The 17,155-nt window shown below is 26.3% G+C and overlaps 2 protein-coding genes across 5 annotated transcripts in view; one reads left to right on the plus strand and one right to left on the minus strand.

Moving 5' to 3' along the window:
• Window positions 1–208: 208 nt before the first annotated feature.
• On the minus strand, window positions 209–10,624 carry LOC107446679 (uncharacterized). 3 transcript variants are annotated; one of them, XM_016061389.4, is made up of 7 exons: window positions 10,324–10,624; window positions 7,702–8,054; window positions 7,028–7,162; window positions 6,418–6,574; window positions 3,599–3,761; window positions 1,582–1,750; window positions 209–702 (listed from the first exon to the last, which is right to left on the minus strand). In XM_016061389.4, the coding sequence occupies exons 2-7, from the start codon at window positions 8,051–8,053 to the stop codon at window positions 335–337; spliced, it is 1,344 nt and encodes a 447-aa protein (XP_015916875.1). In that variant the 5' UTR covers window position 8,054; window positions 10,324–10,624; the 3' UTR covers window positions 209–334. The 3 variants fall into 3 exon arrangements, with proteins under 3 accessions (XP_015916875.1, XP_015916876.1, XP_087024237.1); XM_016061390.4 differs by having other exon boundaries at window positions 10,368–10,620; XM_087168111.1 differs by lacking the exon at window positions 7,028–7,162 and having other exon boundaries at window positions 10,368–10,508.
• Window positions 10,625–10,708: 84 nt separating this feature from the next.
• Window positions 10,709–17,155, plus strand: part of Atg2 (Autophagy-related 2) — an 83,979-nt gene continuing 77,532 nt past the window's right edge. The window contains exons 1-3 of one of the 2 annotated variants that reach the window (XM_087168108.1): window positions 10,709–11,011; window positions 12,894–13,065; window positions 16,051–16,194. In XM_087168108.1, coding sequence (XP_087024234.1) covers window positions 10,844–11,011; window positions 12,894–13,065; window positions 16,051–16,194 — 484 coding nt within the window. In that variant the 5' untranslated portion in view covers window positions 10,709–10,843. The remainder of the gene's footprint in view (window positions 11,012–12,893; window positions 13,066–16,050; window positions 16,195–17,155) is intronic. The other variant, XM_087168107.1, reaches the window with a different exon arrangement.

The following is a 17,155-nucleotide window of genomic DNA, read 5'->3' on the forward strand; positions in this document are numbered from 1 at the left end:
AAAAATATTAAGATACTTCATTTTTGATACAAAAATTGTTTAAAAAGGCAGTTTTTATGGCTTTTACAGTTAACTGTTGCAACAAATACTTTCAGCAACAACCATTTTGTAGCATCAAAAATAGCTTACTAATAAAATACATTTTTGATATTATTTTAATATAAATGCAAACAATAATTACTAATTTAAAATTCATTTACGAATAAAATAAAAGTTTTCTTCATTGGTATTTTTTACCAAATAGTTTATTTAAAACATTTTGCTTAAAAAAAAGGAATGTATTATATTTTTAAAGACTTTTTAAAAATCACAATTTTTTTAAATAAACAGATAGTTAACAGTTAGGAATTAGAGATCTCTTTTTAATTTCTTGATGTGAACTAACAGCTGAGTACCATTTTACAACATAAAAACTCTCATTTGTTCCTGCTAAAATAATTGGAGATTCTACACTATATACAATATCCAAAGATGTAATAGACGCTTCACTTAGTCTAAGAATAAAAGATGGATTTGACAAGTTCAGTTTCAGGAGATGTTTTGTTTCCGGAATATAAAAAACATATATTTTACCATTTTCTCCACCAAGCACTAAAAGCGTTCCTCTCAGAGCTACACTAATTATTAGTGTTTGCAAAGTTCTCATTAAATAATACTGGTTATTGAATTTATCATCCACTGAAATAACCATTCTGCCATCACCTAAAATAAAAGAATTCATTCATCTGGTAAATAAGGATTACACTATTTTTTTTTTTTTTAAAAAAAAAGAGTCTATGATTACAAAGGCAAAGGAAGACTGCTATAGTTTGATTATTATCAATAATCAAATCAAAAGATTGAAACATGAGTTTAAAGGACTTATACAAGATTTTCTATACTAGATTAAATATAAATAGTATGTGCTGTAAACATGTTGATCAACTGTGTACCAAACAAAGTCTGACACAAAAAATAAATAAATAAAAACTAAACAATCAGTGTGGTCTGTAGGTTGCTTGGCAGGTGTGTTGCAGGACCTTTTCTTTATTTACAAATGGCAGATTGTTTGAAATGAAATGAAATAAAAGATATATTATTTACCGTGCAAATTTATTGCAATTTTTATAAGATCATAAGCTTAAAATTTATACAATCAATAAAGAAATTAAAAATACTACATTTCACTATAATATCCTCCATTTCTCTAATAAATTGTTTTAATAGTTATTTCTTTTATTGCAATTTTTATAAGATCATAAGCTTAAAATTTATACAATCAATAAAGAAATTAAAAATACTACATTTCACTATAATATCCTCCATTTCTCTAATAAATTGTTTTAATAGTTATTTCTTAAAAGTATTCAACAGATTTTTTGTTAATTTTAGGTTTCCAAGAAGAGTAGAGACACAAGAAAAAAGTTCACTAAACTTGAGATAAAAATTTCCCTAACAAAAACATTATCTTTAGCAATTTACCTTAGCCTTTACTATATTTTGAAATTAATTATTTATGAAAATTTAATACATTTTCTTATTAATTTTTTCAGTGGTTTATCTTAATTTTAATTACAAGACTTTCAAGAAAAAGTTTCTTACTTGTAAACATGATAGCAGTTTGATTTCGGAAAATAAATGATTTTGTCACAGTTACTAATTTATGACTAGTTGCATTAACATAAGTATTTTTCAAACATGCTAATTCTGACCATTCATCTCTTTTTCTGTCATAGGCTCTCACTTTTCCACTGTAAGATATGCACTGAATCTGAAAAAGTATTGCTGACAATGTATACCTTCTTTTTTTAAATATTATATAAGGAAAGAGAAAACAGACAAGGAAATAATAAAACAAGCATTCAAAAATAAACTGCTAACAAAGTATAATTTGTTTTTTATGCTCTAGAATGAAAAATATCCCCTAAAAAAAGTATACAAAAGCAAAAATTGCTTTTCATAAGATTTCTAAATATTAACTAAGCGATTAAGAAAAAGGTAAAAGGCTATTAAAGTATATATATTTTTTAATGTGATGATCTCATAATATTGAAAATATGCCACTGCATCTTCTGTGGTAGGTAGATCCCAAATGTTGATTATATTTTCAGCAAATAAAAAAAAAGAGCTTCAATAAGCATCCAAACCAAATCAAAAATAAAGTAACTGAGTGGATTAAACTTGAAAAATACTGCTATTGTAAGACAGGATAATATAATATTGGTGCCCAGGTGATGTTTAAATTTTTTTACAACTACCTCAAATCTGTTAATTGTCTAGCATTTTAAGCAAATCAGCACAAAATTTGTTCTTTACTTAAGAAGTATTGAAACTCTGGTGGTGTTGTTGTTCTAATGCCGCTTGCCAATACCAGCAAGCCTGCTTGGTGAAACCAAACGAATCTAAGGCAGTGGCATCCTTTATTTCTTGTTTCTCAGTGGCGCCATTTATGGCCAAGAATATGACTTCAGCCACACACACTTCATATTACGTTTATAGGGTGGACCCATTTATCCATAAATCATAATTTTGACCTAAACCAAAGAACGATCAATCTCTAATTCAGTATCCTCTGAGGTATTGATTTGTTATCCGAAAGTGGATGACTTTATGACTTGAAAGATTGAACGTGCACCAGTCACCGTTTACTACACGGGAAGTCTTTGGCTGGCGGGAATCGAACTGACGACCTCTCGATCATGGGGTCAACGGTCTACCAACCAGGCTATACTGGCCCTTTTTGTAACTCTAAGTAAAAACATATATAAGAACAAGTTTCTTGAACTCAAGAAAGGTACTGATATGCGATGAATTGACGATCTCATAAAAGAACAATTTAGTTTTACAGATTTATTTTTAAAGCAATTAAAAAAAAACGCAATGGAAGGAGGTAGTGAAATTTTTTTCTGACTTAGAAACAATGTTTCAAGATTTTCAAAAAATTTTGTTTTCAAAATAATTTTTCATTTTCAAAAATTAAGAAATTTCAACCGAATTGACTTCTCTTTAAAGAAGACTCTTTCTTTCTAAATTACTTCAATCAATAATATAATGACAATCAATTTTTGGACAATTTTATATAATAAAAGTTTAATTTTTTTTTTCATGTTTAAGAAAAGCATATAAAACAGTAACATGTTTATATGCAATCCTAATTTCCTAATGTCAAATGGAAATTTTTTAAACATAAATCTGTAGAAAAATATAATATGTATATTTTGATACTTGACTTTAAAACAATTGTTTTAACAAATGCTAAAATTAGATATCTTATGAACTCGTATAGTTCATTCTCGATATAAAATAGGTATAAATATTAATTTAAACGTTGGTGCTTATCTAGTTTAAAAAAAAAAATATTTAAATTTCATTTGAGAAAGCAAGATGACCAAAATGTATATAAAACTGGATATTATCCTTTCCTACACTGCATTTATAAGATGTAAATATTTATGAGAATACTTTATGCAAAAGTAATTTTAATAAGTATTAGAAGCATGCTTAAACACAGAAAAAAAAATCTTTTTACCATAAATTACACTAAAAATGTACTATTTAAGAATAACTCTAAGTTTAAACAGTTTTATAAAAGTTAGTTACAAAGAAATTAACTACTTACTTGGTCAAACCACAGTCCTAAGTTAAGTAAGATATCTGGTGGACCAATAATTCTATATAATAGTGTTGTATGTAAGTGAAAGAAAGGTTTTCTATTTAGTTTCATTCCCCAGACAGAAACTGTATTATCAGATGAGCTTACAGCAAATGTAGAATCAAATACTCTAAAACATGCAGCTAAATTAGTTACCTAAACATCACATAAAACTAGTTACATAAATAATTCTATACCAATAATTTTACACCAAAATGTTTTATGCCTGGCAGCAGAAAACCTTCAGCATGGCAGTGGACATTGCAGATTATCACACCATGAGCAGATAATTTTTTCTTATCTCAGATTTCAAATAAATAAATAATAAAAAAGTGCTACTAAGACAATGTCCAAGCATTTTTTTAAAAATTTGCTGAATAAGTTAAAAAAAAGAAAAAGAATAAAGATTATTCTTTTGTATCCTCATGAATAAATGATGAGGAATCATTTCTCCCCCTTTTGAAATCTAATACCTAAAACTTTTCATTGCAATTCTCTCTCTCCACCATAAGTAATTTAAATTTTAAAGTATAGAAAAAGTGAATTCAGAGAAACCTATCAAATACTGAAGAAAAAAAAAGTTTCAAAATTGAAAACAAGTTATGTAAGGAAAACTTAGGATTATGCAATGGGGAAGTTTTCTTCAATAATTTATTTCTATTTTAATATTTCAGCAATATAAACTTTATCACTTATTCTAGGTTTGCCAGAACTAACTTTTTCTTTGTGTTTAATTTTAAATTTGTCAGGTATTTGAAACAGAATTTGTGATTAAAATTTTCTCCTCTAGTATAGTGTGCTTTTAAGTTAGAGGGAAAAGTTTAAACTATGTATTTTGGTACAATTTTATTCACTAAAATATATTTAAAGGAGTAAAACATATTTAAAATAGTAGTAAAAACACTAAATATTTTTTTTTTCTTCAAAAAAAATTTGATTTTTATTCCCATTTTAACATGCTACACTTCTTCCAATTTTGAATCTAAAATAATATCTGATATTCCGGTTTGATTTCAAATTTAAAACAGTGTAATTTTGTATTTAAAAGTTTTAACAACGGATTTATTTAATTTTTCTAAATATTATTATGTAAGTTTCAAATTTGATGTCGAAAAGCAAAAAATTTGTGTAGATTTTTCTGTTCTATGTTTGTGTGTGCAAATTTTACAACATGTATGTTTGAGTAGGCCAAAGTTTTCCAAAATTTTTTCTGAAATATTGGAAATTAAGTGTTTGAAATGTTCTGAAAGAATCTGGAAGATTGTATCTTAGAAACATTTATTGTATAAATTTTGAGCTTAATATAAATTTTTCCCCTCTGATTATTTAAGCTTTAACTATAGTTTTATTCCATCTTTCTTTTAAACATTATAAGTTTCAAATTAAATTTAAATATACAATTCTTGTATTTATTTTTTATTAAACTATTTGTAAATTCAAATCTAATAATTTTTACATTATTATTTTTTACATTATTAGTCTCTACTTGATTGTGTTTGAGTTACGGACAAATTTCGGTCAATGAAGATGGTGTTGCAGATTGGTTCAGAAAATGCATGCAAGTGCAAATAAGGTTTTCTTTTTTATTTAGTTTTGTCCCCCCAGACAGAAATCGTATTTTCAGATAAGTTTGCAATAAATGTAGAATCATATACTCTAAAACACGTAGAAAAATTAGTTATCTAAACATAACATGAAATTAGTCATATAAAAAAATTTGACAAGCAGCATCAGAGATTCAAAATAGCTTTTCCCGATTATTATTGCTATAAATTACTTGATATTTATTTCATAAGATTAAAAATTATCAGTTTCAGTAACAGTTATTATGAGTAGATGCAAATTTGCTTCGTAGTATGAACAGGGAGTGGGAATTGTCAAGAAATTCTGTTGACACTAAATGTTGCTTGATGATAAAACTTCCATCCCCTCAAAAATATCAGGGGAGCCCAACTCAAAAATCCTGAAAATTTCATGAGTAAAATCATTAATGACAAATTTCAAAAAATTAGTGTCTTTATAAATTTAAATCATTAATATTTTCAAAACATGGAAAGCCAAATAAATTATATGCCGCATAATTTAAATGAATAATTACGTATAAGTTTACTTTTATCTCTAATCATATTTAATATTCTGCCAGAAAAAATATTCACAAATGAAAGAGATGCAAAGTATTAATTCTAGTTCTAATATTTTTAAATAAAATATACAAGAATTTTTATTTATAAATGTGATCCATGATTTCCTGAAACTTCTGGACCTTAGATTTCTGGAAACTTCCGGATCACGGTTAGCAAAAAATCCGGAAATCTGGGTTTTTCCAGAGCACAATCATCTCTGAAATATACAAAATGGAAATTATAATCAACATGCTTCGTGTGCTCAAAAATAGACACCCATTTTCAAGGCTTGCTAGACTTGAATGAGAAGAAACAAAAGTGATTTGAATAGAAAACACAAAGTTAAATAGTTACTAAATATTGCCATTTGTTTGTATCATGTCATAAAATTTGCTATTCTACTGATGTAGATCATGTTGCACATCACATTGTCATGATTTAAAAAATAAATAATAGAGAGTCCAGCAAAATGAGCAATCAATTAGGCAATAAAACTAGCTAAAAACTTGAACCGGCAACCTACATTTAATCACCAATAGTAACAAATTTATTCAACTTGTTTTCAAGTTTAATCAGTATTAAAAATATTACGTAGTTACATTATCAATTCTAAAATGATACTTTACTTAGAAAAATATGAAATTCAGATAGTAAAAGAAATACCTGATTGCAGTCAAATCTGCACCATGGTAGTTTAGGTGATTTATTTTATCAGTTGAAATTCTCTCTAACAAAGATATTACTTGAATATATGTGTCTTTGGAAATAGTAATTGCATGGTGGTGATCCCATGGGAGATCATCAGATCCATAATAAGAGCCTGAAAGTGAAATAAAGTAATTAATAATTTTAAATAAAACTGATAAATTTAATAAAGCTATAAATTAATTAAAATTTTATATTAAAGTTAAATAAAGTTAACTATAAATAGAAAACTTATAAAATGGTGGTAAAAATAAACAAATGAATTAAAAGTCAAGCTAATTCGTTCATAAAAATGATTAAATGTTTTGGACCTTACATAGTGTTAAATATTGAAGTAAATTACAAAGCTACATACACAATTTGTGCAACTGAATTTTTTTTAATAGCATTATATATTGCTGTTCCATGCAAAATAAATAGCAAAAATAAAGTTATAATTTTGATAAATGATGCTAGAGAAAATATGAATTGAATTATAAAGGTACAATTTTTTTTAAAAAAACTAATGTTAATTATACAAAATTAATGCTATGATTTATTTTTAAAAAGTAATATAACTTTTACTTGCCCAGATTGATGAGATCAATCAATGCTATATCAACAATTGCTTTCAAATGACAAAGACATCTTTGCCATAACTCTCCTGTTTGTTGATTCCAAATACATAGATGACCGCTACTATGTCCAGTTATTATCCAAGACCCTAAGAAAATTAAAACAGGCTAATTTGTGTGTATTCTCTAAGGCACCAGATAGTTTTTTTCAGAGGTGGTAATGATTGCCAAAAGCTATATACTTTGGTAAGTGAAGCTATTCTTTGAGTTAAATATTTTAAAATAAAACAACTTTATAAAAATAGAGATAAACACATTTTGAAAGATGTTCTTAAAAATTTCAAAATCAACACTAAATATACATTGAGGATTAACAAAAACCAATTAGGTTCAACTCTAAAAATGTACACATATACAGTAAAACCTCTTTGGGAGTGACCATTCTCTGTTCCACAGTAAATTGGTCGTCGATGGAGATTCTTTCTTAAAAATTGTTACCAAAGATGCAAGAATTTTTTAGTAGATACTGATAGAATAAACACTAGAAATAGATGAAAAAAAATCAAAGCTTTACTTGCTTTAATTAGTAATGAATACATTACTTTGCTCTAAAAATTCATAAGTTTAATTAGTACCATTGATTAATTAAAAGTTGAATGAAGAATAAAACTAATAAAAATGAATTTACCTGATAATTTAAGACATGTGATAGAGGATTGATTTTTAGGAGAAGTCTGAATACTTTTAAATGTATAAGGAGCTTTCATCACCATTCTACTTCTGTACCACTTTTTATAGAGCAAAGACCAATTCAAAAATGCATCATCATGAGGAACAGTCTTGAAAAACAGTATTTCTGCAGTAATATAATAGGGGATTTCCTGCAGACAAAATTGCTTCCATATTTTTCTTTTTGACTGCATTTCTTTTATTATTGCACTCCATGATTTACACACTTCTTTAACTTTAGAAAAAGATTTTCCGTCCAAGAAACAAAAGATATGCTCTAAACTTTCAGCAGGAAGTTGCATAACAGCCATACTAAAAAAAAAAAAAAAAAAAATTAAACTAGAACAATTTGAGATATAATATAAAAACTCATAAAGGGAAAGAGTTCTATAACCTACACCTAAAGTAATCACTAAGATTTGGCATCTTCAGTTCAGTGGCACAATTGAAACTTATAAAAAAAAAAAAAAAAAAATCAGAGAAAGCACCCAACTCAAAGGGTAACTTGCAGCCCCTCACTGGTAAATATCTATATATTTTTGAAAATTACAAAGCCTTTTGGCGTTCTGAAGCTTGGTGCGAACAGGTACCGTTATAGAAATATCCCTCTAAAACTAGATAGATATTTTAAAACTAAGCTTTTTTTCTTTTAATTAAAAATAAATAAAACTGATATGTTAATAAGAAATTTTTGAATGACATTTCACTCATAAGTATAAAATGTATAGATGAATAGAAAACTTGACAACTCATTCAATTATGAATGCATTTTCGATTTAACAAAAGCTGTTCAAATTTTAAGTAATCTATGGATTTCGTGGACTCATTTTTATTGCCAAGGATGAAAGTTGACTGTAAGTAGTGCTTACAATCTCAAATACTCCTTGTCAGAAAAAAATAGCAAAAAAGTTTGCATTTTTAGAAAATTATACATTTAAAAAAAAAGAAATGAAACAAGTAAAGGAGAATTGAGTTTAGAATTTGCTTATTTTTGCTGAAACGAAAGGAGGAGGTTTTACATCACAAATACTTTTATGTATACTTAAAATTTTATTCATACTATCCTGATTATTAGTCTGACACTAATCAGAATCAGTGATGCTTTCATTACATCAAATTTACAATAATTTATATTACAAGGCAATGAAGTGAGCCTCAACTAGCTGGTTTTGTAAAAGCATTGTCGTACAGACCAACCACAATTTTTGGAAAGTAATTCAGAGATGTTCAAATTTAACCAGGTGAGCACACTTGCACTTCTATTTTTATCACTTTCTACAGTATTTTTTCTCTTATAATTACTAATTAAACGTAAGTTTTTTATACAAAAAATATTAATTTAAAACATAGTTTACGTATTTTGATTAAGTAAAATTTAAGTAGTAGAATTTAAATATTTTTCTTCTGTACAAAATATCATTTAATTTTATACAAGTTTTACAAATATAAAACTTTAACCATTGTTAATATTTATTTGCAAAATATTTTCAGTATCCTAAGAGTTAAGTTATTGCAGATAAAAACTAACTTACTTAAATTTAATTTGATTCAAATCATAAGTAGGAGTCGATCCAGAGGTAAATCAGAGCCATTTAGGGGCCCTTCACAAATAATAATCTAATTTTAAAATCTTATATCATGAATCGTAATCACATGATTATAAAAATCAATTATCGCATTTCGTATTTACCCATATCTTTGAATCCTGATTCATATTTTGGTGTAGATAAAAAAAAGTCCATTTGAAGGTCCAAACGGAGATATTTCCGTATCGTGACCTGATCCCAAGAATAGGAATAGATTTTAAAGTTGCATTAAAAAAAAAAAAAAAAACATGTAGATGTTTGCCCGGGGGTGGTTACAAGTTATACCTTTCGAGTTGGTCCCTTTCTGTGATGTTTATTTTAGTTTCTCGCGGACCACTGCCCGAAAGTTTCCAAGACTTGGCGATTATTCTGCCACAGATCACGCTACGGAAATCTCCCTGTCCAAACGAATTAATATGAAAAACCTATTGTAATAATAGCTACTTCTACAGCAGTGAACACCATGAATAAAATACGTCTTCTTGTTATGTATATATGTAACAAAAACATTAACTACAATACTTAAGTACGAAAAAAAAAAAGGTAGCATGAGAAGCTGAAGTTTTTTTTTATGGAAGGTTATACACGATCCCAATTTTGAAATATATTCCTTTAAGTTTCTTGTTGCTTAAATATTAATTTAAAATTAAATACATCATTAAGACCAAAGCATTAAATGGGGATCAACAACAAACTAAGAAATATTTCTAGAAACATACAGATTTAGAAAAATTTTTCATTGAAATTAAATGGTTTAAATAAATAGCCATATAGGTTTTGGAAAAAAATAATAAACATATGATTACATATTCAGTTAAAGAAATTTTCATTACATATTTTAACAAAATAAATACAAAATTTGATAAATTTTTAAAAAAAATACGGTTTTAATTTTATCATTAGAACGTTTTCAATAACAGTTTATGTTGGATATATAGACAAGTTCGCAAAAATATTTCAGTTTTAGTTATATAAGTAAATGCAGAAAATCTTACATGATGAACAAATTAAATTACACTGAGGTAGAAAATTATGGTACCTTCAAATAATAAATTTTAACTCATTTAAATGCTTTTAGGATTTATTTTTTAGCATCTGTTTCCAGTTATTGGATATTAAAAATGATAAGTGCATAAAGTTTATATATTGAATCTTTTGAACTTTAAAGTTTGTCCATTTGCTGGTATGTATTAGAACTTTTCGATATTTACGAACGTATTTTTTGGTGTAGTTTAATGAGCCAGTTTTTTGGAAAACTCATTATGTTTACAAACACTGAAATTTCCGTTGCCATTTGAATACAAAAAAACTACTGCTAGGGTATCTGATCAATTTGATTGGTTGTTAGATAATTATCTTGTAACCTTATGTAATAACTTCAACTTCACCAAACATATGTTGATATTTATATACTTTTTATTATTATTCTTTGTTTTTGATCTGCGTCTTGTCTATTGTTGTTGCAAAGTCTATGAATTGGATAGAGTATTCATGTCTACTTCAATTTAAATAACAATGAAGTTTGAAATGATGAAAATACTCGATTCATTAAGTAAACGAGTTTTGCGGGTCATAATAAAAAAATATTTTGGTGAATACTTTGAAGATTTTTCTCAACATGATTTGAATATAAGGTTCCTTGAAGGCAAAGGATCCTTGGAGAATGTCCGTCTGATAGTTCAAGTAATGTGCACATTGAAATAACTTTTATCCAGTTTAAAAATAATATAATGTTCTTAATTCATCGCATTTATTTTTGGAATAATTTTCAATTTAGACGTATATTTGTATCGAAACGGAGAACATAAACAGTTCAGTTGGTGAAAATTTACTATAGGGTGTTCTCATATTTTGACAATTTTTTATGTTTTTGCAGAATGCAGACAAAATTACTAAAACGTGTGATTTAATAGATAGTAATTCCTCCAGACTTTTAAAAGTATGGGTCCTTGGAACCCAGAACTTCTAACTTTCTAGGTCCTTTTTTGCCTCAAGTGGGTTCCTGTTTAAAACAATAATCTCTTTTTTTAAAGATTTTCATGAAAAGTAAATATTTTATGAGAGTAAGAAATAATAATTCAATTAGCAATAATTTGACTAAGAATTAAAACCAAAATTTTCATGCCATTTGTCTTATAAAGTTAAAAATCTGGTGATATTTTCTAAACCTAATATGAGATGCATTCTTCTTTTTCATGTTCATGCACATGATTATATGCATGCACATGGTTCATGCACATATTTATATATTTGCTCTTTTAAAATAGCACTTTGCTAAGGTATAGATTAAACCATCACCAATTTATTTTGTGAGGTGATATTTTCAAATAGATAATTTTCTTTTCGACATAGGCATAGCATGAGGGGGTCACACTTTTTGTTTTTAAGAAACTGTGCGTGTTTGTAAAAGTTTTAAACATGCATTTATACATAAATAGACATACCTAAAAGAAAATATATGCTTATATATGCATAAAACTTATAATAAATGGAACAGTTTTCTAAAATTAGAAAGTGTACCCACCTCACATTACCCCTATGATTTTCAGTTTAATAAATGAATATAATTTCTGAGTTTTGAGCAGACAATAAATTTTTCATTTCATGCTTATTTATAGCTTTCTATTTATTGATAAACAGTTTAAAGATCTTTAAAATAAGAAAGATGTTATGGTTTTCGAAATCAAAGCTGATCAATTACAGTTGATCAAACAATTGCACTAAAAGAAGGCACCCTTGTAATTTAATTTTTTTCCTTTATTGTTATAGAAAAAATAATGCTTTGTTTATTAAATTTTTTAAAAATATATCTTGGTTTGATTATGCTTATGGCAAAATTAACATTCACTAATCTAATTCTGTCTTCCCCCCATAACCTGCATGAAAACTTCCCCGTTTTAGGGGAAGTGCCATAAGTTTTTTTCTGGGTCCTGTCTGTTATTTCTGACTTATTTGACATGCTATAGCATTTAAGCAGATTCACTGATCAGAAATTGCAATATAAATAATAGGAAAATCGGGGGTCTGTCTAGGTCTAAGAGGTACCTATTTTGTGAAAATTTAGACATAATTTGTGAAAATTAAAAATTATATAAAAATATCAACACAAAAGTATGGATTTATCGTTTTCTTAAGGGATACAAAAATAAAATTTTAGGAAAAAGGATTTTATGAAGCTACTGTTTTTCCTAAAGTTGAATATGTGTTTGGCCAAATATTTGTTCTGAATATTTGGCTTGGACAGACCCCTGAAAATGGAAGATTTTCAATACAATACAAGCTCCAAGTTGCAGTATTTAATCCAATGGCATCCAATTCTACACTGTAACCTTATCAGTAAATATTAAAATCTAACATTATAAAAATTCCACTATATTTATCAGGATTTTACAAAGTACTACATAATATAAAATTTATCTATCGAAAATTATAAATAATCTATCTAAAAAAATGTTGAGTTTCATTGTTTGCCTATATTGATCCAAGCAAGGCACAATTCTATTAATTACAGAGTTACTAATAAATTGTTTAATTCGTGCGATTAATTTATAATTTTTTATTTTAGGCATTAAATGAACTAAGTGCTGAATACAACTTACCCTTTGAGTTCCTTCAAGGAACCATAGATTTAATTGAAATTGATCTCCCAACAAGGCTAAAATTTTTAGCATTAAATACAATCATTGATATTAAAGGCTTGAAATTGGTTGTACAGCCAAAAGAACGACCTGAAGATGGTAATTATTTTGTTATCTCTTATAAATTAAGGAAATATTAAAAAAAATATTAATTTTCTGGAAATATTTGTTATTTGGTAAATATTTGAAATAAGTATTAAAATTTGCTTACTTCTAAATCTTCATTTAATGAACACACATGACACCTACTTGCTAGTCCTATTTTGTTGTTATACTGAATTGATGAGTGTATATTTACTGTTATTAAAATAAATTATTTCTCTATGTGTATATTAGAAAAGAACTTTAATTGTCTCAGACACCAATTTGGATTTCATTGATTTTGCAACGTCAAAAACATAAACTTCCCACAGATTTAAGAATCAAACTTTTTCCTTTTGGAATCCTGGTTGGAGATTTTGGATAGTATATACATGGATATTACTGTCTTAAACTATCATAAATTGTCTAAAACTGTCCAAAATTTTGAATTATAATCTATGAAAATTTTCTTTGCAATCATATACTCATAATTCGACACAACAATTCTAGTTGCTTTTTATTTACAATTTATGTTAACTTTTTGACTGAACAAGCAATAAAATGTAATAGAATTTTTTTAACAGGATTCTAGGATTCATCAAACTGAGATATTGATTTTTTTTACCCTTTTAATTTATATATATATATATTAAGAAATTATTATTCATTAAATAAACATATTGATTTTTTTATTTTAAAAACTTATACTATATTGTTGGATAATATTTTAATATTTTTATTATACTTGTGGAAAGTTGCATATTTTTAAGAATCAAATAATATCAATATTAATTTAATAAAAAACAACATAAAAATTTGTGTGATGCAGAAATATATTACCCATTATAAGGTGTATTTTTATTACAAATCACAAGATGTTTTAATTTAAAGAAATTTTATAATTGAATTTTAATGCTGCAAATTTAATTAGAAAATGAAAATAATTAATGTAAAATTAATAAAGATACAATTAACTAAGATACAATTTTAATTATTAAATGATTATGATTATATTAAAAAAAATATGTATTGAGCAATACTTTTAGTTTTCCTATATTTAACAAAAAAAAAAATTATATTTTTTAAAATTGTTATTTCTATTCCTAGTAACAACATCCAAAAAAAAAAAATCCATGTATTCTATCTCAGATTTAAAATGCTTTAACTATTATTGAGATTAGATTTAATTTTGTTAGGATTTCAATTAGATAGGATGATGGAACTAAAAGTGCAGTGCCTTTATCTATATGATATTCATTAGTGAATTTAATATGTTGGCATAAATCAATGTAACTAAAAATATGGGTAAAAATCTAAATAAATGCAACAATGGTGTCACGAAAAAGAAGCTTAAGGTATATTAGCCACTAGACATTAATAATGTATTAGAGAGACTGTAATTAGAGTTGATTAATTTAGTTCTTGTGCACTTATTAAAAGGAAAGAAAAAAATAGTTTGCTTATAGTTCATACACAGCCTACATAATTATGTGTTATATATTAAATAAAAATTTAAATTTTTACAATGCTAGTATATTTTTAATAACTGTCAGTGTGTAGTCTAATGGCAGTAATGAATTGAATAATAATATAAAAGATTTTAACATTGGAATTGATGTTTATCATAGAAAAATTCCATAATCATAAGATGATTTATATTTGTGTTATTGGACTTTTAATTGTGAGCATACAACAATTTTGTTCTATAGAATGGACAATAGACATTTTCTTTTTGCATTTAAAGATTTAATGAAAACAACTTTTAATTCAATGAAAAAATATTGATCAGCTGGTATTTGATATGAATGTTGGCTATAATGTTGAAAATTAAATTAATAAATAATTATAAGTTGTTGAGTTAATATTGTTCACTATATAGTTAATAAATAATTAAATTATGATATTGAGTGCAGGATTATTGGAGTAGGAGACAAATTCTTTTTGTGTAGTTTTTACTTCCTTATGGGCCATTCTGGTAATCCACAATCTAAAAAATATGATCCTAATAGTTTGAATTTTTTTTTTTTATCTTGCTTAAAATATTCCAGAGATGGTGAAATATGCAGAAATTGAATTTAAGGGGCCCAAATATCGGACTGCTCTTCCCGTCTAAACTATCGAGACCATATTTTCCAGATTTTAGTTACCTCCCTTATTTTGGGAAGACTTTTATATAATTTTGTCCATTACCGAAGACCTTTCTCTTCTTTGATTGATTGTTGACTTTCTCCTTTCACAAAAATTGTGCATTTTTATACGAAAACTTTGATATGAAAATAGCAAATGAGTATAAAATAGTTCACAACTTTCCAAAATGATAATAAGGAAATAAAAAAATATCCTGATTATCTTGAAAAAATTTAATTTAAGTTTTGACCAATTTAAAAAATCAATGTCTTTTTTTTTCTCAATTGATAATATTACTTACTGTTATTGATTATATTAATTAGGATATTCTGATCTGAGAAATTTGAAGAAATTGCCTCAAATTTTTATTTAGGAAGGATGTTTATTATTTATTCCAAACATTCTTTATTGCTTTTTATATCTAGAAATCTATGCGACATTTTTGAATACAAATTCTTAAAAAAAGGTATGCAAATAAATTGCTGAACAATTTTTTTTTTGATTCAGTATTTTTTATTTTAGTTTTATTGTGAAAAAATTTTAGGTTTATTAAAATACATTTTTTTCCCTCAAATTATTGAAAAATATTGCTTCATTAATGCTGTAATTATCTCTCTCTTTTTTTTCAAGAATTTTTAACCTGAATTGGTATGTAATATGCAATTTACTTCTTCCGCCTTAAAGATTACAAAAAAAGCATTTACCGTGCATTACTGATATTTATGTTTATTAATTCAGATAAAGTGTTTTATTTATTTATTTAATTTTACTTTATTTTAAGTTTAGTTTATTTTGATTTAAATCATTGAAGATTCGAATATAAGTACGATATGTCTGTGTATTTTAGAAAAAATATTTTTTTTTTCATTACACTAGTGTCTATGTTTGATTCTATTTGGGGAAGTATGACTTCTAGCCTGCAATTAGCTGAAGAATGTTTGAATTATAAGGGAGATGATGATTTTGATAATTCTGATTGGTCTGATGGCATAGAAAAAATAGCTGAAACAATTGATGCAGGTAAATTACATTACTCATCTTTAATTTTTTAGGTCAGGAAGTGCAATAATATTTTCTGGCTGCTTTAAAATTTTAGTTATTAATTTTCAGAGGAAGACAGAAAGAAGGGAAAAAATTCTTTTTCATATGACTTTTATATACTTCTTAACTCTTTCATTCAATTCAGTTTTTAAATTCATTTTTAATTGTCCAATCCTTTTCTCAGTAAATACAGCAACTAACTTATCATTTAATATTGTCGCACAAGCATATGTTAAATCTAATTTTAGATTTTCCTCTTTTAACTGTTCACACATTAGCATTTAAACTGCACCCCATTATATGTTTGTTATAATTTTGTAATGTCTTTAAAGTTTTAATTTTTTACCAAATTATTTAAATTCAAAATCTGCTTTTATTTGCTTGATTTGCTAGACTTTTGACCTTAATCATTTTCAATAAATTACAGATACTGTATCCCTCTCTCTCTATGGAGTGGCTAATGCCACTCCATAGAGTGCACTTTGATCTAGCAGGTTGTTGGAGTTTTTCACTCTCAAAAATTGTTTTGTTTTACTCTCTTGCTGTGCAAAATTTTATAATATTAAATAACACTATTACTTAAAAAGGATGGATCTAAAATAATTTTCCAAGTTAGACCCCTTGCAAAGTTATTTTATATCCTTGTAGCTTTCAAATGCATCCTTATCAGGGAAAGATATGGTTAGTGTTAATAAATCACAACCTGCATTACATCAATCTACTTTTTGCTTTGATAATAAACCCTGGCCCATTTTTCATATCTTCTAGTATTTTTCTAAACATTTTTTACTAATCAATTGTAATCTGTTGCACTTATGCTGTTATTATTTTTAGAGATTTCGATATTGTATATCTACCCATCCAGGTAATGTATTTCCATTTTCAATAGTATTTTTATAACTTATAATCTCTATCAGACTGGTTCTATTCTCTGGAATGT

This window comes from Parasteatoda tepidariorum, chromosome 7 (genome assembly GCF_982258835.1).
Source record: "Parasteatoda tepidariorum strain Cologne lab strain chromosome 7, Ptep-v5.0, whole genome shotgun sequence".
NCBI lineage: Eukaryota > Metazoa > Arthropoda > Arachnida > Araneae > Theridiidae > Parasteatoda > Parasteatoda tepidariorum.